The 24,851-nt window shown below is 44.3% G+C and overlaps 1 protein-coding gene across 2 annotated transcripts in view; it reads right to left on the bottom strand.

Moving 5' to 3' along the window:
* Window positions 1-24,851, bottom strand: part of VPS53 (VPS53 subunit of GARP complex) — a 64,512-nt gene that overhangs the window by 12,296 nt on the left and 27,365 nt on the right. The window contains exons 9-18 of one of the 2 annotated variants that reach the window (XM_027743508.2): window positions 24,707-24,850; window positions 23,259-23,401; window positions 22,450-22,591; window positions 21,407-21,508; window positions 17,923-18,017; window positions 13,043-13,285; window positions 11,453-11,600; window positions 10,465-10,547; window positions 6,898-6,976; window positions 1,678-1,826 (exon numbers count right to left, since the gene is read on the bottom strand). In XM_027743508.2, coding sequence (XP_027599309.1) covers window positions 1,678-1,826; window positions 6,898-6,976; window positions 10,465-10,547; window positions 11,453-11,600; window positions 13,043-13,285; window positions 17,923-18,017; window positions 21,407-21,508; window positions 22,450-22,591; window positions 23,259-23,401; window positions 24,707-24,850 — 1,328 coding nt within the window. The remainder of the gene's footprint in view (window positions 1-1,677; window positions 1,827-6,897; window positions 6,977-10,464; window positions 10,548-11,452; window positions 11,601-13,042; window positions 13,286-17,922; window positions 18,018-21,406; window positions 21,509-22,449; window positions 22,592-23,258; window positions 23,402-24,706; window position 24,851) is intronic. The other variant, XM_039381024.1, reaches the window with a different exon arrangement.

The following is a 24,851-nucleotide window of genomic DNA, read 5'->3' as shown; positions in this document are numbered from 1 at the left end:
TGGGTAGGCCAGCATATTCCCTAAGAATTCAGGGCCTCAAAAAATACAAATATGTGCATTAAAATGGCATAAGCGTTTTGAGGAGATTGGTGCTCCCTTATCACTGGGCAAGTTCTCCTAAACACCAAGTTATACAGATCCAGCAAAAACAATCTTTCCTTCCACACCTGATCCATGGCACAGTGAGTTCAGGACTGTTGTCTTAATTTTAATGTGCTGTAGATCAGAGCTGTAGTTGCCTTAAAAAAGGTTTTGAAGAGGAGCAGTGGTTTCTGTGCTCATGGAACAAGCTGTGATTAAGGCACTCAAATAGGAACCTCTCTCAAATGGGAGAGCTGGGTGTTTCATCTGGAGTTTACTTGGTATGTGCTGAGCAATAAAGTTAAAAGGGAGGCAACTAAGCTGAGGTATTAAGAGTGTGCTGCGAACAGCTGAGTAAATGGGGTTTTTTATTTACCACCGCGTGATATAAAATTCAAGTGTAACCACACAGAAGGCGTTCATGCAATAAATTTTCACTGAGACAGCATTTCAAACAGTGATTATGGGCAACGTCATAATATGATTTATCAGTAACTGCTCCTTAATGCAAACTAATGAGTACCCCGAGACAGAGAGGGGGGATGAAACTCTCAGGCCAGCCTCCCTGCTGTGAAAGCTCACAGTTCCCAGGAGAGCTGCTGCATCCCACCCTGCTGAGGCTCCAGTCTCAAACCCACACAGTAACTGCCAGGCCACCCAGCTTATTTCAGGGTGATTACCTTATTACAGATGAATGAAACGTTAAGGTATTTTAGAGTGACACATGACACGCACGCCACTGCTCACAAGTCAACCGGCACAGTCACATGCGACACCAAAAGCAGCAGCTACAACTGGCAGAGTCCTCCCAAGGGTTTTTCTTGGGGTGTTGCCATGTGAAACTCAGCTGGCCACAGGCAACCAGGGAAGAGCTCAAAGTATCTTCCCAAAGAACTGAATTTTTGTTTCAGACAGTTTGGATATCCAAGAGATGCTGGAGAGCTGCATCCTGAATCCAGAAGCATTTCTGTCTCATCTGCTCAACTTTAAGTGACTTGCCAGGAAGACACTCTAATACCCCATAAAATTTAAATGTGTATTTCCCCTCCTTACTGAGCTATTTTTGCACAGAAAAGCAGCTTTTAGACTATGAAGGTAGAACACACTCCTCACACATGCCCTCCTTACAGTGCTATAGCTATTACAAATGTTATTTCGAGGCAAATGATGCACCAAACTTCTCAGTACCTGGAAGCCCCACAGCTTCTTATCTCTGGAAGAAAAGTAGGTTTCCACAAGAAGAGTCATGTCTATGGTCAGATATTCAAAGTTTTTCAAAGATGTCCAACCCAAACCCTTCTGTACTTGGCAAACACCAGACTGTGACCATCACACTATTTTATGGGATGGTTTAGGCACATAAGGAGGAGCCAGCGACACAAATATCTCAGAAAACCTGCCTGAGCAGGAAACTTGAGACCAGAAATTGAAGTCTCTTTGAACCTTGCCAGCAGCTGCTGGTGTTTGCTGCCCTATCCCACCTCCCTCTGGGCTTTCCTTGGATGGAGGGTCTTCACCCAGACACTGACAGCCACGGACGCTACAGAACAGTGAGAACCAGAGACCTCAACAAATTGTGCCATGTTGGTAACTTACTTTGCAAATTTTATACAGAACTGAGTGAAATACTTTCTCGTGGAGGCCAGGTTGTCACGGATGATGGGGACGTTCTGCTTGATGTGGAGAATCACTGAGGTGACATAAGGACTCTGGTCACCGACGTGTTCCACGTTCTGCCACTGCATCTGCACAAAGGGGAAAAAACAACCAAAATGACTGTTTAATTCATTAAGATTCAAGCAATAGGTAAGGAAAACTGTACAAACTTCCTGCCAGAAGATCTCTAAGGAATCATTAAGAGACTGGCCCTGCAATTCACCACCAAGGTCAAGTTCTTCGTCACTACACTGATTGGGCAAAACCCTTCCAAAACAAGACACAAAGAAAACCCAGAACAGTCTTTTTTTTTTTTTTTGCACCAGAGAACAGAGAGATTGTAACCAGTAACCTACACGAACAGGGACCACAAGGCTTAAAAAAGCTTTTGGAGCACACCAGACTGCTTTAATATTTAACAGTTTCCAGTTTGCCGGGATGAAGTGCCCATATAAATCCAGATTACAGGCATTTAAGAAAATATCTGCAAGCTTGCAAAGTCTGGATTCCTGTATGGCAGCCAAGACTTTAATGCTGGTGAGACTGATGACAGATAGATGGAAGAGGTAGAAATAGTCTTAAAGTCCAAAGCACTGTACACCAGCATAGCTCACTGAAAACACTGCTGGGTGTACAAGCCAGGATGCCCAACTTCAGCTCTTCCAAATACATGTAAAAATACAAAACAAGAAGAGTTACTCAACCTCCCATTTTGTTTTCATTTATTGTCAGCAGAACTGCAACAGAACAGCCCCCGGGAGCCACATGTGTGGCTCACTTGACTTTCCCCGAGCCTTGTTTGCAGTACACAGGGTACTCCCTCTGTAAGTCATGTGGAAAACAAAAAAAACCCAAGAGGCAACTGGGTATGGCCTGGCCAAGTATCATGTGTATAACAGTGTCTCACTGAGGAACATGAACATCCAGAAAAGCACACTCAGTTCTGCTACTGCTCAGACACTAGGCATTCTGCAATGTTCTCCCAATAACTGGAGATCTCTTCCTCATGCTGGAGCTGAGACAGAAGGAAAACACACAGGAAATTAGGAGAGGAAACTGGGCACATGTGGAAGATGAGCTTCTTTTTTTTTTGAGGGGCTGTTTGACCTCGAACTTGCTTTCTCAAGTTCTGGATTTTGCATATAAAGTTTTTTTTTACTCCTGGTTTTAATTTAATTTAATATGGCTACTCTGCCCCCTGCAACTCAGCTGACTCAATTCCATCCAAACAACATGCGACTTGGTGGGAAAGAGAAGTCAAATTCTTTGCAAAACCACAGTGTCTGAGTCTACACATGTCCTACCAAAGCTGTCTGTATTTAAACCAAACCAACCAACCCCCAACCTGCTTATCTCACATCAGCTGGGGAGCTACAAGGGATATCTTTCCATCACCTGCTTCACAGGTTTTCATAGAATCACAGAATATCCTGAGTTGGAAGGACCCCATAAGGATCATCGAGTCCAACCTCTGGCCCTGCATGGGACACCCCAACAATCCCACCCTGTGCCTGAGAGCATTGTTGAAACACTCCTGGAGCTGTGGCAGCCCTGGGGCCGTGACCACTGCCCTGGGAAGCCTGTTCAGTGTCCAACCACTGTCTGGAGGAAGAACCTTTTCCTGAGATCCAACCTAACCCTTCCCTGACACAGCTCCAGACATTCCCTCAGGTCCTGCCATGGGTGACCAGAGACAACTGCTTTTCTACTCCTCATGGTTCTGGTCATATCCAAAAAAAAATACTTTGTGCCTTTCTTCCTGATGGACTCACACATTCCCAGCACTGGCCCTTCTTGACAGACAGCGATCCTCAACCAACACACCATCCCCATTTGAGTGGGAATGGCCAGAAAGTGGGAAGGGACTGCTGAGTTGAATTATTGCACCAACAATAAAACAGTAGCTTTTTCATTTTGTTGGTCTTCATTCCAAAAGCAATACTTTACAACCAAACCTTTAAAGCATGAAGAGTAAAAATAATCCTTTGTGTGTGTGTGTATGTGGGCGTGTTTCACCCAAAAAAAAGCACCCAGTAGCTGCAGTGAAAGAAATAGCACACATACTGAAAAGTCATCAGAAGAAATATGAGCCCAACTCTGCTGGTACAGCTTTGTTCCTGTCCTGTTAAATTTATTCCTCTTTTTCCCTCATCCTATGTTTTTCTTGGGATATCCACATAGTTTACATACACAAAATGAAAATGAGTCCAAAGAACAGGAGCATCCAGGTCTCGCCGAAAGGCACCTGCACACTGTGAGGACACAGTGCCTGCAAGGGCAGGACCTGGGTTTAAAGTCCTGGTGCCACCTTCAGAGCTGGTTCTCACAACAAAAACACAGCTCTGCCATGGCTTTAGGGCTCCTTCTCAAAAAAGGGAGGAGAAAAGAGAAACCCTGAGCAAAACTTGGGGGGTTTGGCATTCAGCAAGAGCTGTGCTACCTTCTGGGAAAGGTGAAGGCTCAAGAGCACTCCTGGCTCTGCCTGGCTGTGGGTTCCCATGTCCCTGTGCCCACAAAGACCTGGAAGAGCCAACTCAGGTCCCTCCTCCTTGTCCAGCACTGATATGGGTCTCCAGCAAAGGGGCTGCTTCATCACTGAGTCTCCAAGTGTCCCCGTTCCTGGTAGCATCCCACTGCCAGTTTATCCTTACAGGCTCCAGACTTACAGGGCCCTTACAGGGCACGGGAGCACCCGTAACCCGGCCAGCACCTGCTCCCTTGACCTTGTGTTGCTCCCACAGGAAGAGGTGGGAGGGGAGAGGAAAGCCGGTGGGAGCTGCCAGGAGCAGATATCGCTGCCCCAACAGCCCCCCCTGTTCTCTGACACGAGCTGGGCTTTGCACTGTCACATTCTGCGCCGTGTTTGAGGGCTAGAACGTTCTCCTGGGGACTTTTAATTAGCAGCTGGCAGCTCTGATTGCTCTGCTCTCGGGGTTTTCTGTGTGTGTATTGGAGAAATGATTAAAGCTCCGTGTTCAAGCGCTTGCTGTTGTCCACTCGGTTGTAAGGAAGCTGGGAATTGCAGCTGTGCCAAAAGGTTTCAGCAAAATATAAAAAGCCAGCAAGCGATGGACATGAGTCACTAAAATGTCCCCCAGTCCCACTTACAAGCACAGTTTTACACATAAATCGATGCTTAATTCAGCAATTAAATCCAGCCTTATCCAGTGCAACTCATAAACTTAATTGGGGCAAAAATATCCCGTGCAGACTAGCAGCTCCCTCATCCCAACAATTAAAAATGCAGCACACCAGGCAATGTAAGTGCCTGTTACTGATCAGTACAACACATTCGCAGTACTTTGTTATCCAGAATATCACAACAGGGGTTTAGGGCAAATTCTTCTCCCACCCACACCCCAGCTCCCCTGTCCTACAGCCATGTTTAATCATTCTACACCTGCTGTAAAGTTTGAGTGAAGATTATCACCTACGGATTTTGTAATATGGGGCCTTCTCGTAATTTGCCATTTCTTCCAGAACACACAAGGTAGAGAGTCATGGAAACTGAGCACCATTCCCAGCTGAAAGCAATATTGCCGATGCCGTTTGCTGTGTTAAATCTCTCAAAGTGGCCTGCAGCCAAAGTGGATTGAGAGGTTTAAGTACTTCATAATTTACCTCTATAGTTCCTGAACATTTTTGCAAGGGAAAAAAAAACAAACCAAACAAAACAAAAGCCAGACTCCAACAAAGGACCGGGAATGTTCAATCCTGAAGGACACCAGAGCGAAGTAAATGAAAAGAAGCTAAACAAAGGAAGAGCCCTAACAGAGAAGGATCTTGAGATAGCAAAATTGGAATGGATCATCCACAGACCCTTTATTCTTCTACTAGAGACTGAAATTTTACATTTGCAAATACTAACTCTGCATTTAAATATGCATTTCTTATTCAAATGTTAGAGTAATAACCCAGCCCTGAAGGGAAGAGGAGGGTGAAGGAAAAACCTATTGCATCAAATCCAGGTCTAATAAAAAAATCACATAAAAGCACCTCTGTCTGATGCAAATAGTGGAGTGTGTGCACAAGTGACAAGTATTTATTTAGCTAATTTCATAACACTTAACTTGTTTATATATCATCAGTCCCATCACATGTGCTGCATTTTACCAGTGTTCCAAAGACAAAAATAAATGGCCTACCAGCTGCTGCTTTCTCAAGGTTGTGGTTTACTTGGGCATAAACAGCCAGAGCTAAGTGATTCAAATATTACTACAGCCTGTAGGTTCAGGAGATCTGAGGAGCTGACACGGCACACCTGAAGTGCCGAGCCCTTCCTAACGGTGTTATTTTCCTGGGCAAAAAAATCCTCTTTCCATTTGGAACCTGTACAAGCTCCATTACCAGCTGCATTCCACTTCAAATATTAGCTGGGGGTGGCTGGGCTAGTTACAGCTGGAATACATCATAAAGCAGAAAGCTATTAAAATTCATGGCAGTGAGACAGTGTGTTGATCCTACAAAAATGGAGCTCTATGTTTAATATTTCTAATTAAAAAAAAAAATAGTTCAATCCACTTTTGTTGTCTTCACCTCTGTCTAAAGCAGTCTGGGTTTTCACAATACTTTGGCAAGAAAACACAGCTCTGCATTTCAAACATATAAAAGCCAGCAGTGTAACTGCAACAAAATCCTTTAGCTCCAATCATAGGGGCCTCTCCAGGAATGGCTCCATATGTCCTTGAGAGGATCACAGAAGCAATAAGGCTCAATCTCAATTCCATATCACCTTTGAGTACCTCCATTTAACAGCCACAAACAAGTAAAACTCCTCTTGCCAAGGAAGACAAAGAGGAGAGCAAACGTGAAGGTGTACTTGAAATTTTGTGCTAACAAAAGTTTCCCCAATTTGAAATGCTCTCACTGGCATCAGGAGTGGAAAGAGAAAGCCTTATGTATTTACTGAATGTATTTCACTGTCTGTGTGTTTTAATGTGCTGCAAAAGCCTTAAAGCTCTATTCTGAATAATAAGAGGGTTTGGAGTGAGGGATATATTTATAAATACAGCAACTGCTGCTCTCGGAAGCAAGAAATCAATATATGGTTAAATCTCAAGGCAGCCTAAAAGGATATATCAATAATGAAATCAAGCAGTCAAGGCACACAAGAACTCCACATGGATCTTAAGGCAACCTCTTCCCAACCCCCCCCCCTACCTTGCTCATAGCGGTCAGGGCAGGGTCACAGGCTGCATCCAGGTCCTGCACTAACAGCTGGATGCTGTTGGAGATCACACTGCAAAAAAAAAAAAAAATCAGGAGTTTTAGAATCATATTGAGTAACTGAGTGCCAGAACTGGAGCATTTGACTGTGAAAGGAGGGAAATCATCTATTGGCTGACAGTAGCACTGTGATGTGAACACACATGGCTACAAGAAGCTGGAAGTTCTGCAGGGAGCTACAGGATGGGCTTCAGTTCAGAGAGGATGTTTTTACAGTTGACCTTTCTCTGTTTTGACACGTAGAAGGGGCTGGGGATCAAAGGTGACAGATGAGGAAAAGGAGAAACCCCTGAGTACCAAGCCCAGACTGGAATTCAGCTTCAAATTTAATCTAGTCTGCATAACACCAACATTTTATTGTCTCTCCAGTTATTCACAGTCAATATTCTACTGCTTACAGGAACTTGCAAAGAGGATTTTAAAAATTACATCTGTGTGAGTTCTGTGTCTCCCAAGTGCGAAGATGAAGGCAGATGTCTTATTTACACTATGTCTAGGACTGCAGCCATCCATTGTTTGAGTTTCTGAGACATATACCAGACTAAAGGACACATTAGTCAAACACATTTCTCTCATTTCCCTCCATGCCCCTTTATTCTTTTTTAAACAGCATGATATTGCTTAGAGACATATTTAATGCCACCATATTACGATGTGCATAAAGGTGCAACTGATCCTAAAACAACAGCCAAGAAGCAGCAGCAGCTCAGACCACCCTCATGGGCACTGAACCAGCACTCACACTGCAGACAGCTTCTGCTAGAAGCAATAACTGACTGTGTTTCACTAAGTGCAGTTTTTAAAAACAGTGTAAACTTTAAATCTGCCACAGATGCCTGTTTACAACCTCAGGATTATATTTGCAAGAGCTGGATTTTACTTTTGCTCGTTCTCATGATGGTAGCACAGATGAGAACCACAGAACTGTGAGAAATCTGACCAATGCTTCTTCAAACCATCTTTCCTCCCCCTCATTGTCTTTGTGAAGTTCTGGATGCTACTCACTGTTCAAAATATTTTTTAAATGTCCACCTCCTCACTGAGACATAATCTCACCCACACTTAATTCTGATTTGTGTCTTGTTCTTCACCATGACCCAGAAAGTTTGCCTGTTCTCTTTCCTACTGCTACAGCACATAACTGGAACAGGACGCAAAGTAAAAGACTTCCTTCAAAGCAATTAATTTGTTTGTAAAGGCAAACTCACCCAAAATCAGCTGGAAAAATTAGTATGGGAGACGAAGTGACTACTGGCTTCAAGTTACACGCTCTAAAACTTGCATTGGGTTAAAAAAAGTCTGTGACTGTTTCTGCTGGTGCCACTGCTTCTGCTGGGCACTACAGAATTTACTCCCTTGGGGGATTCCACCAGCCTGAGCAATGCCAAGGGAGCCAGACTGAAATAACCATCCCGTGGGCACAGCTGACTCCTGCAGGGCACCTGCTGCCACTGACTGGGAGGGAAGAGTTGTGGTTCAGCACCAAAGTGACACACAATGCTCTGAGTGGGTGGAAAATGACTCCATCACTAGTGTGTTCACGTGTCAGGAGTCACCAAGTGCAGGCTCTCACCTAAAAACTACAAGTTTGCAAACAGGGAGAGATCCCCATTTGCCTGCTCTTGAAAATAAACACCTGCTGTGGAGGGGTAACGGTGCAGCAAGAAGGGTGTTGCAAACACAAAGGATCATGACATGCTGTGAGGGCTTGGATCCTGGTTCTGCAAGAAGACATTTCAAATCCTTACCCCAGGCAGCACATGAAGTACTTCAGCAGCAGTGAGTGACTCCTCAGCAATCCCTGACACGCACAGAAGCTGATGGATTGGGAAGCTGAGCCACGAAGGAGCAGTACAGTCCTAGTACAGTAAGTTCTCATTATGTGAGCCCAACACTTCAGGCCTTCAGAGGGTCTCTGAGTGCTGCCCAAAATCTCACAACAGATCATCAGGGCAGGAGGTGGGAATGACAGATTTCTGGATTTACATGACAATAACTTTTCTTCTGCTGAACTTCAAGAAAAGCTCATCATTTCCCCCATATTTCCTAAAGAAACTTCTTTGCCACTCCAGGGGTAAACCCCCCACCTTTCTACACATTTTAGGTGGTTCTGCACTCACCTCCATGAAAGAAGAAACACTTTCCAGGATGCATAAACAGTTTTATCACTTACTTTATGGCTGTGCCTAACAAGACATCAAATCCCAAAAGAGACAACTTGTTTGATGCTGAATGAGTGAACGCCAGAGAGGTTTATAGCTATGACTTACACTGACAGAAGGCTGGACAAAGCACTACACTGGAACAGAATGAAAGTCAATTAAAAAGCCTTTCTTACAAGATATATCAGCCCTGTCAGTTTGACTTTAAAGCTGTCCAAAACAGCAAACGTGAACTATATATTAAATAATTTCCTAGACACATCATATTGGCTGCCTACGACCAAACACCTCATGAGGCAGCCACTGGGAACTGAGGAATGACTCGAGGTTGCTGGTTCCTGCTGGCAAAACTCACCCTCCACTTGTCCATGTTAAGAAAATCCCATCACATGGAACACTTTATTTCTACTCCCCTGATACCTTGCTTGCTTTGGCTTAGTGGACACAGCAGCCCCAGCTTTTGGTCAGGGATTCACCCTTAAAAAGGTCTGAGAAGTATCTGAAGGGAAGGGAGTCTCTGCAGCCTGGAATGGAGCCTGAGACCATGTGAAAAACCTGGATGGAGATTCAGTGGGATCCTGTCCACTGCAGCAGGAGAGGAGGAATCACAGGAAGGAAGTCTTCTAAAAAAAGTATCTTACTGCTCTCTGGCCTGAATCTTAAGTTTTAAGGAGAGAGCTGCTGATAGGGATTATTTTCCCAGCTTTGCCAGGATTTTCTTTTGTTTGATATGAGGCAAAACAACTTTTTTTTTTTTTGCCTCAATTTTCTTCTCTCAAAAAATATTCAATCTATCTGTCAGTGGTGGAGAGGAAAGGATGTTTGAGCGGAATATTCTTAGCATCGTTACGTGAAAAGTTATTTTAATGAATGATAATCTTCTCTCAATTATAATCCCCAAATATAAGATTGGATCAGTCTTTTATGTCATCTGAAATGGGGTTTGATCATACTGACAAGGCTGCTGATTAACAGGGGGAAGTTAGAGCAGGAAGGAATGTACTGAAATAGCTTCCTTTCTTGAAATGTAACAGCCACCTCGCAGAGCTGCCAAGATGCAAATGATGTTTCAAATGGAAACTCACTGTTTCCTTTCCCTTTTCCAGTGCTCTTGTTCCTTTGGCTTGGATGATGGGGAACAACTAAAGCCTGTACTACTGCTGCTCTTGGACAGCCCAAGGATGACCATTCCTTCACCAGGGAAATGCCTGAGCCCAGGGCTGTGTATCTGGGTGGATCCTATGACACTGGGATCTTGGGACTGTATTACTCCAGCACCATCTGGCTGACAAACAGGGATGTTTGATATATTCTGGGAGGATGCATCTGCTGAACATACATGCTGAAAGTGTCCATCTCTCCCGTCAGGTTGATTCTCTCCACTAGACTTGCATCCACTTTTTCTTTGAGTTTCTCTTCCAACTGTTAGGAAACAAAACAAGCAACAGAGAGATCAGATTTCTTACTTGAAATGACCACTCTTGAAAACTTATGTCCTGGAAAAGTCAGCTTGTTAAAACCTCATCTGTGTCCAGACTATATCCAAAACTCAGCCAGTGACACTGGAAATCTCTCCTTCTTGGCATTCCAGACCTGTTGATCAGCCAGGGCCGTGGTGGCTCTGTGTCCTCAAAGAATTAAACCTCCAAGGTCAAAAATGTAACTCTAGTATGACATGACACCATACTGGCTTAACACCGTGGCATCTGTCCTGCTAATAAAGATGTTTTTTCAACACACTGTCTGTGCCCAAACTGCAGAGGAGGAGGACTGCCAGACCTAGTGGTGGAGAGGTCTTGATACAGCCAAACATCACAGCTCATCTCCTGACCTGTGGCATTTTGGAAGCCCCTGAACGTAACAAGCAATGAGGCTGCAAATCATATCAGCATAAATACCTCCTCTCTTCACTCCACCTTCCCCCAGTATTTCATGCAAGTGTTTTCCCAAACCCATTTAGAATTATCGTTGTTCTTGCTTTTATAAAAGGGAGATGATGAACCCAGAGTCGTCTTCTAAAAAAATCTGGTCCCCAATCCAAAACAAATTAGGTAACAAGAATAAAAGGACTGAACCCAAAACTGACGCTTCAAAGAGGGATTAGAAGCAAATTACTTTTCTCAGGTAGGAACAGCACAATCAATACTTTTCTTTCTTTGAAATATAGATTTAATAATGTAGAGCTCAATAATCAATGTGGGGCTGACTGTGCTATAGATATTTCAGTACTTTTGACTCTCCCAGCCTCCACAGCAGCACAGAATATCATGGCAGAAGAAGGGCTGCTGCCTGGTGCCACCTCAGAGGTGCTGCAGAGGGAACCTCACCTGCTGGGTGGTGGCCAAGCAATACTCTGCAGTACTTAGGATGCTGCAAATGAGGCAGAGTTCTTCTAAAGTAAACTTTGCCACTTCAGAGCCTTCTTTTTCTTTCAGCAAACTCGTGATGGTGAGCCCTCCGCTGCTGCTGGTTGTCCTGGGGAAAAAAAAAAAAAAAACAAAACAGACAAAACCTGTAAGGTTTTTGGTGTACAGAGACACACAGGGCAAAATTACTGCTAGATTTTAATGCCATGAATAGCCCTTATGACCACAAAGCCCAACACCCTATGCAAGACAGGTCAGTGTCACCCTACATCAAACCCACAAGTGCTATTTTGGTGAAGGAATATCTTTTAGAAAGACAAACAGAGCCATGTATCAAGTGTCCAGACAAAGGACAGCTCACTCATTCACAACAAGGTGGATTGGGATGCAAGTGGAACACAGCCCTCCCCACTCAGCTTCACCTTCACCGTCAGTTATTCAAAATCTAATTAAAGATTACAGAAAAATCTCAGAACTATCAGCCAACTTGTCATATTTATCTCTGCAGCACTAAACAGCTGTCCACATGCATTTGAGACTTTGGTAACCTGTTTTAAAAGCTGATGATATCAACAAAGTAAATTATAGAAGATGTGCCGTCTCTCCATCGTCTTCCAGTGATGAACAATCGTGTATCAACAAAGAAAGAACAATTCAGAGGCAGGAAATTCCCTACCTCTCAACTCTTTATAATCCAAATCCATTAAAAAAAAAAATAGGACAGTGATATTTATCTTGGAAGCAGAAACGGAGGACGCAAAAAAAATGTGTATAAAGAATGCACATTAAATTTATCTTTCCACTTGTCTGGATGGAACCCTCTCCCCTTCCACCTGTAGAAGATTTTAATGGTTTCAGAAATTCATTTTGTTGCTCCCAGTTTTACAAGGGAAATGAACTGAAGATGGTAAATAGCATATAAAATTATCTGCAGTGAAGGCTGGCAATATCTCAGGAGTTCCTTTGGCCTATACACTTATCCATATTGGTGTAAACTCATAATGATCTTTATTTTCACGGGATTTCCGTCTATATATTTTATTTATACATAGATAAAATGTCCCAGAGCAGAGGGAGTTACAGGTAAGCACTTTAGCATCACACAAAGAAACCACCTTCATTATAAATTATCATATATATAGTGTTGAGCTGAGGCAGCAAAGAATCACAGTGTGACCTGGTTGCTCGAGTAGCAATTCTGAAAGCCAGACCTCTCTGAAGAGACTTGGGCTGGCATTTCAAAAGGAACTTCAAGAAACTGTAAGTCTGGCAGCTAATCAAAGCCAAATATGAAACTATTCTCCAGGGGCCCTTAAAAGAAAAACAATGTGTGACTGTCCTTTTGCTCTCCTGCTTTTTCTCAGCGCAACAAACTGAACTTTTGAGAAAACCATGAAGTAAACGTAGTCCTATCGATGCTACATGGGGTCCTTGACAGTGAAATAAGTGTCCACAAGGATATATTTATTAATTATCTTTACAAAGCATCTGCTCCTCTCTGGAATGTCTCACCAGACGGTGCTGCTGCAGCGTTTGGGAAGCAAGACTCACTTGGGCAGGTTTCCAGAGAGAATTTTCCAGGCATATTCCCGAAGGTACTTCTGGAAGATGGTGGTCAGGGCTATCATGGGCTCACCAGTGCTGAGCTGGGAGCACTGCACCATGCACTTCTTGTAGTACACAAAGAGGTCGGCACAGCTGGGCAGGACGGCTCCTCCTTCGTCCACGTTGGGCTTGGGGGGACCCTGAGCCTTGAAATCAGCCACAAACCTGTCAATCAGCTCCCCAAGATTCCTGATGGGGGAAACAACAAAGACACTTTAGTCTGCTGGGGGAGGAAACGGAGGGAAGAAAGATAATAATGCTTAAAAACCAGGATGCCCTGTCTTGTGACGGCAGCGAGCACGTTCAGATTTTAGCAGGTGGGTATCCCGGTCCTTTCTTATCCCACCCTCCCAGCACAAAGCTCACACAACAGCACAGACCAGACCGATGAGTAACGACCTTTTGTGCTCCAGAGTTTTAGTGGCAGCTTCAATCTGTTCTCCAGTCACATATAAAAGCTCCCAAGTCTGCCAGGACTGGGTTCAGCACATTTGATGCAAGTGCATAAAGCCTGTGCTCAAGTTTCATTCCTGGCACCAGGAAAAGTAACAGTCAGGCTTCCCATCTCAGCAGCCTCCGGAGCAGACCTTGGGGAATATGGATTTTAAAGGGATGTGCTCGAAATGGTGTGCCATTTGCCATTTCTTGGTCCCATTTGGATACCACCTGGTTTAGCACAGCTTCACACATCCTTTAAAGAAGTTTTATTTAGCATGAGCACAAAGCGCACTTCCTACTTAAACTCCTTTTAAAAGCACAAAAAGCCCTCCTATTGTCTCCAGTGATTCATTATAGCCTGGTCCTTGCTCAAATATTTCAGTCTTTAGGCAACGATAAACTTCACTCCATCGTTTCACCATGACAAAAAGGTTTTTAGTGTGGCAGAGGGCCAGAGCCTTCAACACAGAACCAGAGAAGTCTTCTGATCCCAGGGACTTCCTCTGGTCCTACTCCTCCAGAGACAGCACATCCGTGTCAGTGACCAAGACCTGTTCTCCCAGCACCGGAGCTCAGCTCCAAGGAATAACCTTTGCCAGATGAACTGAATTACAGCAATAAACCTTCTCCCCCAGTTTGTTTTTTGTTTGGCTTTTGAGGAATGTTTAGGCCTTTCAGATGACAGAGTGGCACTGTGCTGACCAAAAGGAGTTCCTGTATTTTATATTTCTGTTTCTAATATGGTCTTGGCTCCACTTCCTCCAGCTCTCCCCTTCCCATGGCACAGCCTTCACCCCTCTCACTGTTGAGGGTGTAATGGCTGTGCTGTGCCATGATCTGGGGTATCTGAACAGAAAGCCAAATCCTTAGGAGAGTGGCTGAGACTCTTCAGCACATTCTCACTTACCTCTGCCAAAAAAAGGGGAAAACCCGCCAACAATGACGACTTTTCCCCACTTTCTGTCCTTTTTTTCTTTTCCTCTTGCGAAAGAGAAAACCCCTCTGATTCCAGTTTACCAAAGAATCCACGACGCCACACAAGTCTTTTCCCTGATAAACTTAGGAGACTGCTGCCCCAGAACAGATGAGCTCCTACTGTGGGTGATCCACTGGGCCAAACTAATCTACAGAAATGTGTTTGCAGTATCAGGGCTAAAGTCAGGAGTGAGATTCTCTGGCTTTAGCCAGGCTATTGCAAAGACAAGTAGCCCCCTTTTTTCCTGCTTATTGCTTGAGCAGTGCACACAGCTCTGATTCCACAGCTACACACAGTTCCTCGGCTGTGTTACAAGCACTGTAAAAACATCAGGCTGCTCGACTGATGTGATAAATCTCTACACTGGCAGGAGCAATTGAAGGCTGAACTGAAGCATTGATTGTACTCGGCCACAGTGAAGCAAAATTTACCTCCCCCTGTAGCTGTAGGAGAGCCAAACAGATGGAGCTGCAGGAGGGCTCACACGTGCTGCAGGCTGCAGATTCCTGCAGGTTCTCAAGGAAAGCGGACGTGGCTCACTCCTTGTCAAATTAAACAGCTGCATCTCCACCTCTGCATCTGTGCTTTGCTCCAGATGGGCAACAAAGTGGAGCTTTCTTAGCATTCACCAGTCACTTTGGTTTTTTTCATTCTCTCAGTCTCAAGACACGGTCAGGAATGTCAGTGGTTTTTGTTTCTTTATGCTTAGTCCACATGTTCTCTTCTCCAAGGCAAAGTGAAATGTATCTGCATTTTCCTGGTCCCCCAAGGTCTTGTCAACTGGGGTGCAGGAGAAAATGCAGCTGTTCAGAAGAGCTGGGAGAGCAGTGCTGGGGCTTCACGCTTGTTCTGATCCCAACCTGGACAAACTGCCTGTCAAACCAGGCTATGGGACTGCTCTTATTTCAGCATGGGACTGGTACAAACAAAACATCAGGACACTGGGCACTAAGGGAACTAATATATCATTAATGCCCACCTTGGCTGATGGCAAACTTCCACATTAGTCTCAGTTTTCCCAAATATAATACGAAGGCTAAAAACCTTTGTGTGGTACAACAGGAGCACAGAGCGTTTGGCAGAAAAGGTTACTGGGAGATGAAGCATGAAGAAGGCAGGAGAGCTACAGAAAATGAATATTTTCTCCATAGCCTCTACGGAGAAGCTCCAAGAAAATTCTCTGGTAGTGCAGATGTGGTATTTCCTAACAGTAGCATATTTATTGGGAGCAAGAACTCGCCAAATCTAACCAAGAGAAAGTATGACATGAAATCATCCAAACGGAATTTTATTCTGGTTCTTAAATCTTTTCATTCCTACACTCCTCTTCCTTTTTTCTTTCACTCAACCTATTCAGGAGTTTTCCCTTTTCCACCTCTGGCAATCATGAGAGGAACCAGGCAACTCCTCAGCGGCACGAGAGAAGAACACAGTGCTCGGGAAGCTGGTCTGCTCAGTGATGTGAACAGTGGTATCTGCTGGGCACTGAAAAAGGGCAATGGCACTGAGACACCTGGATCGTTGCAGAGTAGTTTCCATGGACTGGGTATTTTGGAAGCCCCTCTGCTCCTGAGGCTGCAAACACACAGGATGAAGTGCCAGTTTTCCAACAATCTGAACTCGGACGTGCCTTTTAGCAGACTAAAGCACAGCTCTGCACACACTCAACCCTGCAGACCTGACAGAGTCCTTCCTTCCCTCCAGCACAACAGCTCAGCTCATGTCTGTGTGCTCCTGCTGCTCCAACTGACCACAAAGAAGAGCTAAAGATGCACAGCCCCGAAGGGGTAGAAATGAAATCCACTTTGCTGTTAAGAAACCTGATATTTACTCTGCAGCTGAGAATGGAGAGCAGCATCTTTAAAGTCTTTCTTTCAGGTGTCTCCTCTTAAACTGCTACAGATTTTGGCAACGTGTTTCTTTAAGTGGGCATGGAAACAATTTTTCGGAAGAAAAAGCCCAGGCTGCTTTCTGCCACAGATTTCAGGCAATGACGAACAAAACTATCGCGCTACTCTCACTATTCAGAGCCCAAACATACAATTAATGATCTAAGCAACATCTCATTTTCAGACATCAGCAGCAGATTCCTCAAAAGTTCAATCGAAGGGGGAAGAAGAGAGAAAATCATGAAGGAAAGCAATTTTTGGCAGACAGGGGCAGCGTGGGGAATACTGTGGCAGTTTTTCTTTGAACTCCTTGCAGCCTGTGGCTATAAAGCTAATATAAAACATCTCATGATTGTAAAAGAAAAGGAAAAAAAAAAAAAAAAAAGGCAACTGAAAGGGCTAGGAGCACAGTGGGGTAGAATTACCAAAACGGGGATTAAAATGTCCCCCAGTGGGAAGGGAAGAAATATTCAAACAAGTCAGTGCTCAGTTGGCTGAGGGCAGGGGGGAAAATATCAGTTTCCCTTTGTTATACTGCACAGCGGAACCTAAGCCCAGCATGACAGACCATTGTGCAAGGTTTCAGTTATTTTATTTTTTTTTTAAGCATAAAAGGTTGATGGGACATGGGAAAGCTTTTTCAAGGTGGTTATTGTGGAGACTGGACAAAATCAGGACACCAGGAGCCTCAAGTTATGCACTCTCTCATGTGTAAGTCCTTGAAGACAGGAGGGCACAGACGGATGAGATACACAAAGCAGGCACCTCCTTCTCCTTTCCAGCCACTAATCTGTGCTAAAAGACTAAATTGAACCTTTTTCAACTATCTCCTCTCTGAGGTGGCACTGCAGTTGTTACCGAGATGTTATTTAAACCCTGGTGTGAATCAAGGTGCACAAGAAAGTGTGGTGAGAGCTCTAAAAACTTCTCTGAGCTCTAAGCTGAAAGCTCCTTTCATTCAAGTTATTTTGCTGCAAGTCAAAGAGGAAGATGAAGGAGCGTTCCAGGGATTAAAGCCCCTGACAAAGTCCCAATCTGTGAGCAATGATAATGTTATCTTACAGCCAGCTCATCTACAGCAGCTTTCATCTAAGGATCTCGAATAACTTATTTCTATAAAGCAGATCTTGAAACCCCTCTGCCACGAAGCCACATGTGTATTTTACGGAAAACCCAAACCTATTATTTGTGGAAGACACGAGATGAAAGAAAGACATATGTCTGCAGTGGGAATTGCAGAGGCAACAGAAGTAATTTCAGGAACACTAAGCCTCTTCCCCAGAAAGGCAGCAGGCACCATTCCTGCAGGCCTTTGCAATTACACGTGAAACCAACAGCCACAGCCCCCTGAACACTCATTTTGCCCAAGCAAAGGTCCCACTAAAACTTTCCTGAACCACAAACACCGCTCCTGATGAAAGCAGACTTTCAATAAATTAATTTTCTGCAGCTTGAGTACAGAATCCAGTACAACCCAACACGTTCAAAAGCAAACAAACCCCAAAGAGGAGCTGGTTACTCACTTGTCCTGGGACTCGATATACACATAAAGGTGAGGCTCAAAGCACTTGGAAACAATGCCATGGAAAGGATTGTCAGGGACCTTTGGCTTCTTTGGCTGTAAGAAAACATTGAGAAAGTTGGTTTCAAACCTGCCCTGTAAGACCTTGAAGAAACAGCAACGGCACAGAAGGATGTAAGTCTTTAGAGATATTATAACAGAAATTTACTGTCAAATAATCAAAACATATAATTTACAGTACAGGCAAGTCTTCCCTCCCTCTTACAGAGCTGTTGGCAATCCAAGGAATTATCTTTCCACTTGTAAAATATTCTTATCCTTAAAGAGAAGCTTGCTCCCTGCTAACAGATTTCAGTAAAAGAATCTTAATGCAGTTTGCAAAGAAAACCTCGCTGAATCCTTCAAACAGTAACAAGACTCCACTAGTCTCCCCTGAAATCAAATGCAGCAGCTATGTGGAAGCAAGATTCAAAAATCCCTACATTTTAGAATATCAAGGGTAATAACTCAAAGTTACAGACTTCATCTGGATGAATTTTATTTAGATAAACAGTGTGTAATTACTGGAGGAGCAGGAATGATACAGGCAACACCACAGGCCTGCTTTCTCTGCGAAACATGTTTCTGGGGATGCAAAGATTTCTATTTTAAAATTACATTTAGAGCATTAAGCACATGTGCCATTTGGGAGCCATCCGGTTTAGCCTCATTTTAGTTTAGTGCAGCACTCTATACCATAGCCAAGCACAGCTCACCAAAGCCACTGGGACTACTCATATGCTTAAATTTGTGCATGTTTAAGTACCAGGCTGGGCAGGGTCTTTAAGCTCTTTTTTGCCATATGGCTCAGTTGTTATTATTTTTTTACTAACAGACAATTTTTCTTGTTGCTTCCCAGCAAACCAGAAATTTTTCACTGGCTGCAAGGAGGGCTGCAGTGGCTCTGGAATGGAATTCTTGCTTCTCTCTCTACAAAAAGCCAGGATGAGCTCCCAGCCAACGAAGATAAGAATTTTTCCAGCTGAAATTTTTTTTTAGTGTAAGAAAAGCAAAATAAGAGCGCTTAAAGGACATTCTCTCCTAAACAGAGGAGGTGGCACTAAGTCTTTGGCAGAAACAGCAGGGAGTGACAAGGCAAACACTTCTCAGCAATAATTCAGCCCCGAAGACACGATGAATCCTAATGGATGGCTGCAAACCCAAAGTGAACAAAAGGTTTTATGGAGGTCAGACCACCTTTATGAGCCTGGCTTCATTAACCTTCTTACCCAGAGCACGACTGGAGAATTGACTGGGTTTGCACAGCTTTGGGACAGAGCCACTACCAGCATCCTCCATCCCAGCCCCTCTGCCAGGGCCTGCCCGTTTCTGCCGGATGCAGACGCTCATCAGAGCTGGGAGGAAAACAATAGCTGGTAATCACAGAAACCTCCCAGTGGCCAAGTCCCCAGGATGGCAGTGCCAACACAAGGCTGCAAATTCACCATGTTTATGATTTACCAAGCTGGAAGAGCCAACTCATAAAGCAGGACTGGCTCTCTGTGTGTGCATGTGTCTCCCCATCTCGCTGCTCCCAGCGCGTCTGGTGGGGAGAATACTAAATCTTTTAACAGTAGCACTGACACTGTATTTCTGAGTGTGCAATCCTGTCCAAAAGCTGCAGATGTTTAAGCTATTTCCTCCTTGAGTTTGATGGAAATAATAAAAGGTTACTGTTGTCACAGTAAGGAGGTCTGCAGCTGGCCCAGTTTCCTTTCATTACTATCCAAAGTAAACAGATTAAACCGAACTGTTAGGATTGCTAAAAGAGGTGCTTTTTTAACATGGATTCCCCCCCAAACTCTTGTGCTCCCTCTTACACTCCCCAGTGTCTTGGATTCTCGGGACTAGTGTCTTGGAATGGCTCTTCCACTGAAAATCCTTCACTTCTTCCTGTCCCTTCTCTTCTCCATGTAGTGACAGCAGAAGATGAGTCCTCCAACATGAAGTCTCAGCACAAACCACCAGCTGCTGGCACTGTGACACTGAAATGCTGGAGCCTGCAGGCCTCCCACTTGGCAGACAGAAGCCTTGCAGGGCAGTTGCCCTTGCAGCAGAACCCAGCACTGCACTGTGAGCATTAACACATGGAATTCCCAAAAGAAGAGGGCAACCTCAGCACACACAGCATTTCAAGGGATGCCTCCGTGGATGGCTTTGCACCAGCCTCCCCAGGTACAGGGAGCACAGCACTTCTTTTCTCAAAAGCTCCTGAACTGCTTCTGGCCAGGGCAGTGCATTCTGCTGTTCAATAAACCCAGTACTAATTACTGTAATTATCTCTCATCTGCCTTCTAGCAACATCGACCTCTCCAAGGACGTCCCCTCACCCCAACACTGCACATCAAAGCCAACCTTCTCCCAGCCATTACATACTGGAAAGCAAGTTCTTCCCAGAACACACACCACACGTCTCCCCAAGTTCCCAGTCACTGTTTCACTGATAAAAGTCCAGCCAATACCAACTGTCCAAGCTGTATTTTAACAAAAAGAGCGAAATTTCACTTAAATCATTCTGTTTCAGGACTTTGGCTGTGGATGGAAGGCAGGGTTGCCCTGCTCACATGAAAATCTGGAGGGGATGTACCAGACTCTGCTGGTGGAGAACTACCACCCCCTAATATCCCCAGGAGTATGGATCTGAGTAGGTCCTGGGGCCCTGGTCATCCATCAGGATACACCTGTACATGGTCCTTTTACAGGGCCGTAAACACACTAAATAAGGAGAGAGTACCAGCCTCAAACAACTTACAATTGAACATTTAGAAAACATCCATCTGGTGAATAAAAAATATGGGGCTTATAAGCTTTTATATCGGTGCCAATCAAAACAATTGCATTTACTATTCACTTCTTTAATGTTTGCAGAGGGCTTTGGAAGCTCAGTGCTTGTACAAGCCATTAGGTGTTGCCTGCTTTGCAGAGGTAATGGATGAAAAGCACTACAGAGATAAAAATCCCAGAAGTAATTTATTTGGAGTGCAAATCTAAAACTGACACTTGAAAGTTCAATGAGTTGCCTGGTGACTCCAGACAGTTTGCCTGGCTGACAGGGCAAAATATGAATTGCAACTGTTTGTAGAGGAGCTTCTTTTGGGATCTGAAAGCCCAACTGTGCTAGTTCATCTTTCTTTGACAGAAATCCTGTAGTTACATTTAAGTTGTTGCTGTACAGGCTAGAACAGAATCCAACTCACTCTCACGTGGCAGGATTGTCTCTGCACTATTAACTGAAATAAAGATTGCTTTGGTTTCAGTGAAGTGAGCCAGAGCAAACCATGGGCGTACTGGGAGCCTCTATGCTGCACAAAGGATCAAAACTGCACTGAATTAATTGCTGTGAAAACAAACCTTTCAAATCAATGTGATGGGAAAAGCTCAGGCACCACTGGAGATTTTGACAGAGAGACTGCTTCACTGACAACTGGAGAACTTCAAAGACTTACTTTGTCCGGATCACTTTTCTCAATCACAATCTCATCTGTCTCTGTCCCAGTTTCATCCTCCAGAAATGGGTTGGTGGAAGGAGGTGGCACTTCTGGCTTCTTCTGTTGAAAAAGAGGAAGCTCCTTAGAGAACAGTCAGTTTTGTGCCCTCTGGCACACAGCTGCATCCATGTTTTGCTTTACTGAGCCCTTCAAAACAAATAAAGTCATATTCTCGAGAGATCTAAATTCAGCCTGGAGGAAAACCTGACAGGACTTCCCTTTTTAACTAGCAGCACCCACTGACCCACAGCAAATTACAAGTGGGTCCAGCAGGCTTTCCTTGTAGGCTGAATTATCACATCCAAGGAGGCTTCAAGACACCAGCTGGACAGAGAGTCAATCTCAAAACAGTGGCTTCTGAGCCACACGTGGACTCTGTGCTTCCAGAGCACTTGGCTGGCAAAGCTCCTGGCTGAGATTTTGGGCAGAAAAAGCAGAGATGGCCTCATAGATACTCCCTGAGCTGTTTCCCTTGGCTCTGCCTTTACAATCTACCAAATCAGACAAAAGTAGAAGCTACCAACGTCCCTGTAAGTCAGACTGACCCAACTATGTAGGATTGAAAGTTGGTCCCATGCGGTGAACCTGTGGTAAGTAGAAGTGAAAGGGGGACTTTTAGTTATTATGTGTCATTGACATGCAGAGAACAAACATCGTAACACAGTCATCACTCCATAATTACTCTGTGGTTCCCCATAGTTATGTGGCTTCAGCTGAAAACAGCACAGGGCCCAGGAGAACCATAAAAGGACACAATCAGTGTATTTTTATTCTTGTGAGTCCTGTGCCACCTTCTCCTCTACACAGTCTGCACAATCAAAAACCACTTTTCAAACTACAGTCCACTGAGCACAGTCCCACTAAACACCCAATGTGCCAGTGCAGGAGGAGGCTGGATGTGACATCTTTTGCAGTCTCCCACTACCAGAGCTACATGTGACAGGGTTTCTTTATCCCAAAGAAGCTGTTAAGAAAGGGCTGCTCTTTAGAAATCCCCTTACCACTGTCCCATCAGCAAGAGTGCAGCCTGAGAAGCGTTTAGCCAGGAATCCTTCGAAGTTGGTTGTCCTCTGAATTGCAAACAGCAGCAATTTCACCTCAATCTCCTTCGCTCTTGTGCGCATGATCTTAGAGAGCTCTGCCCTGGAAAGAGAGAGGGGGAAATAGAAAAAACAAATGTGGTTTTCTATAAAGATCTGAAACCTAACACTGTAATTCGGCCTATTCCTTGGAGAGACTTTCATCACAAAATTCAAGCTAATTCCTAAGATGCTCTCTAACATAAAACTGCTTTGTAGATCCCATTTCAAACACAACCACAGTTGCTCAGGGCTCTCTGGGTAACAGGACCCCATCTCCTAACAGCCAGCACAGCACTGCCGCAGGGAAAGCCGGCAGGATCAAACCTTGGGAAGCACAGTGCCTCCCACGGGGGTCCCAGAACAAAGGCAAAGGTGCTACTGGGACTGGCACCTTCCTCTGGTCCTGTTTCTGGTTGACAAAGAGCCCGGTCTGAGGCAGGCACACTGCAGTCAGCTCACACTATTCCACTTGGCCTCTAACATTACTGATTTTTACCTCTGTTCCATTGAAAATTGATTTCCACATCATCTCTCTTGCAGTTCTAGTGATACTTCTCAGGGTTTCCACCCCTCACTTGCTTTTAATCACGGACAACTCTACACAGGTGTTCGAAGAGCGCCCTTAGAGCCCGATGGACGTACGACCAGCGTGGCAGGACACAAGCTAAGGTTTTATTTTAGGGAAGATGGGTCTGCTGGGAGGCAGCACAAGCCTCCTGGAGGCTCACCTGGTGACGTGGCAGAACTCCACGGCGATGCGCTCCGTCATGCACCATTCCTGCGGGAACATCCGTCCGTACTTCTCCTCGTAGTCCACCAGCTGCCTCTTGATCCAAGCGTAGCGCCTGTCAATCTTATCCAGCCAGGCCACCTGGATCACATGGAGAACATCATCTCTAACAGCAGCACTTCCTAATATCCAGCCTGGCTGCTTCACCGTGCTGCTGTAGTTCTGCAGAGGAGCTCGGGCTATCGATCAAAGCTAATTTGACCTTTATTTATATTATTCTGAATGCTTCAAGTTGAGCCAGGGGAGGTTTAGATTGGATATTAGGAAAGATTTCTTCGCTGAAAGGGTTATCAAGCATTGGAACAGGCTGCCCAGGGAACTGGCTGAGTCACCACCCCAGGAGGGATTTAAAAGATGTGTGGATGTGGCACTTAGGGACAGGGTTTAGTGATGGACTTGGCAGTGCTGGGGAATGGTTGGAATCAATGATCTTAAAGGTCTTTTCCAACCTAAATGATTTTGTGATTCAAAGTGCTTAAACACATGCCAGACTGAAAATCCTATCTTGTGTGAATTAAGAGAGCAAGTTCTGTTGAAAATGAGGATAACAGTACTCCTAAATCATGTAGAGATTATTGAAAATTCAATCCAATAATATTTCACTTGATCCCACCCTCTTTGTTTCACAGACAGAAAGGTGAAAGTCAACAGTGGGATGAGAATGCAGGAATTCCTAGATTCTTACATTTAGCTCACATTCAAAATTTGACAACAATTCTTAGAACCAGAGGATTTTTTTCCCCCTAACATTAGTGCTTTCTGGTCAAAAAGTAGAAAGATTAATCCAAAAAACTTTGATGGAAATATGCTATTTAAAAGTAAGCATTTTAGCCTCTCTCTCTCCCTTGTCAAACTCTTGAAACTGATAAAATACATTTTGATCGAATGGTGGTTTTGGTTTGTGGTGGGTCTTTTTCCAAATTTAAGAAGGTTTTAGTACATTTTTAAGAAGTTGTTAGTATCAGAACAGGAAATTTAAAAATTAGCTACAAAGATAAATAACTTCCTAGAAATCCCTCCCCCATGGCTTTTTAAGCATTTTGCGGGTTTTCTTGTTCGTTTGGGGGGAAGTGCTTTGCAATTTTCAGAGTTTAATTTTTCAACTCTTTACAGGGCAGGAAGAATATCTGACATGAAATGATTTATTTACTGTACAAAGGGAAAACACTTCTAGTGATGACATATAAAACTGAGGTCTAAGGTGAGAGGAAGTCATCCTGGCAGAGAGGACACTGACTCCCAGCTCATCAGCCATATCACACCCACTGTTTCCAAACCCTCGGGGATAAAAACTTTTCACCACAGGAACCTGTGGAAGCGTGAATTTTGTGAACGCCAGCAGAGCAAAATGTGAAATCCAAATGCAGCTTTTTAAGCTTCCCTTACATCTTGGTTTTCCTGGAAAAGCACCAGATACTCCGAGAGGTGTTGTTTAATAAATTTCTTGATGATTTCCTGTTTGATTCTGGGATCCAGGACGTTGGCGACCAGACATGCATCACGTAGGACATTGCTGGGTCCACCAGTCCTC

The sequence above is a fragment of the Pipra filicauda genome, unplaced genomic scaffold (assembly GCF_003945595.2).
Source record: "Pipra filicauda isolate LSUMZ 115617 unplaced genomic scaffold, ASM394559v2 scaffold211_size2331000_pilon, whole genome shotgun sequence".
Lineage (NCBI taxonomy): Eukaryota > Metazoa > Chordata > Aves > Passeriformes > Pipridae > Pipra > Pipra filicauda.
This window is presented reverse-complemented; position numbering and strand designations above follow the sequence as displayed.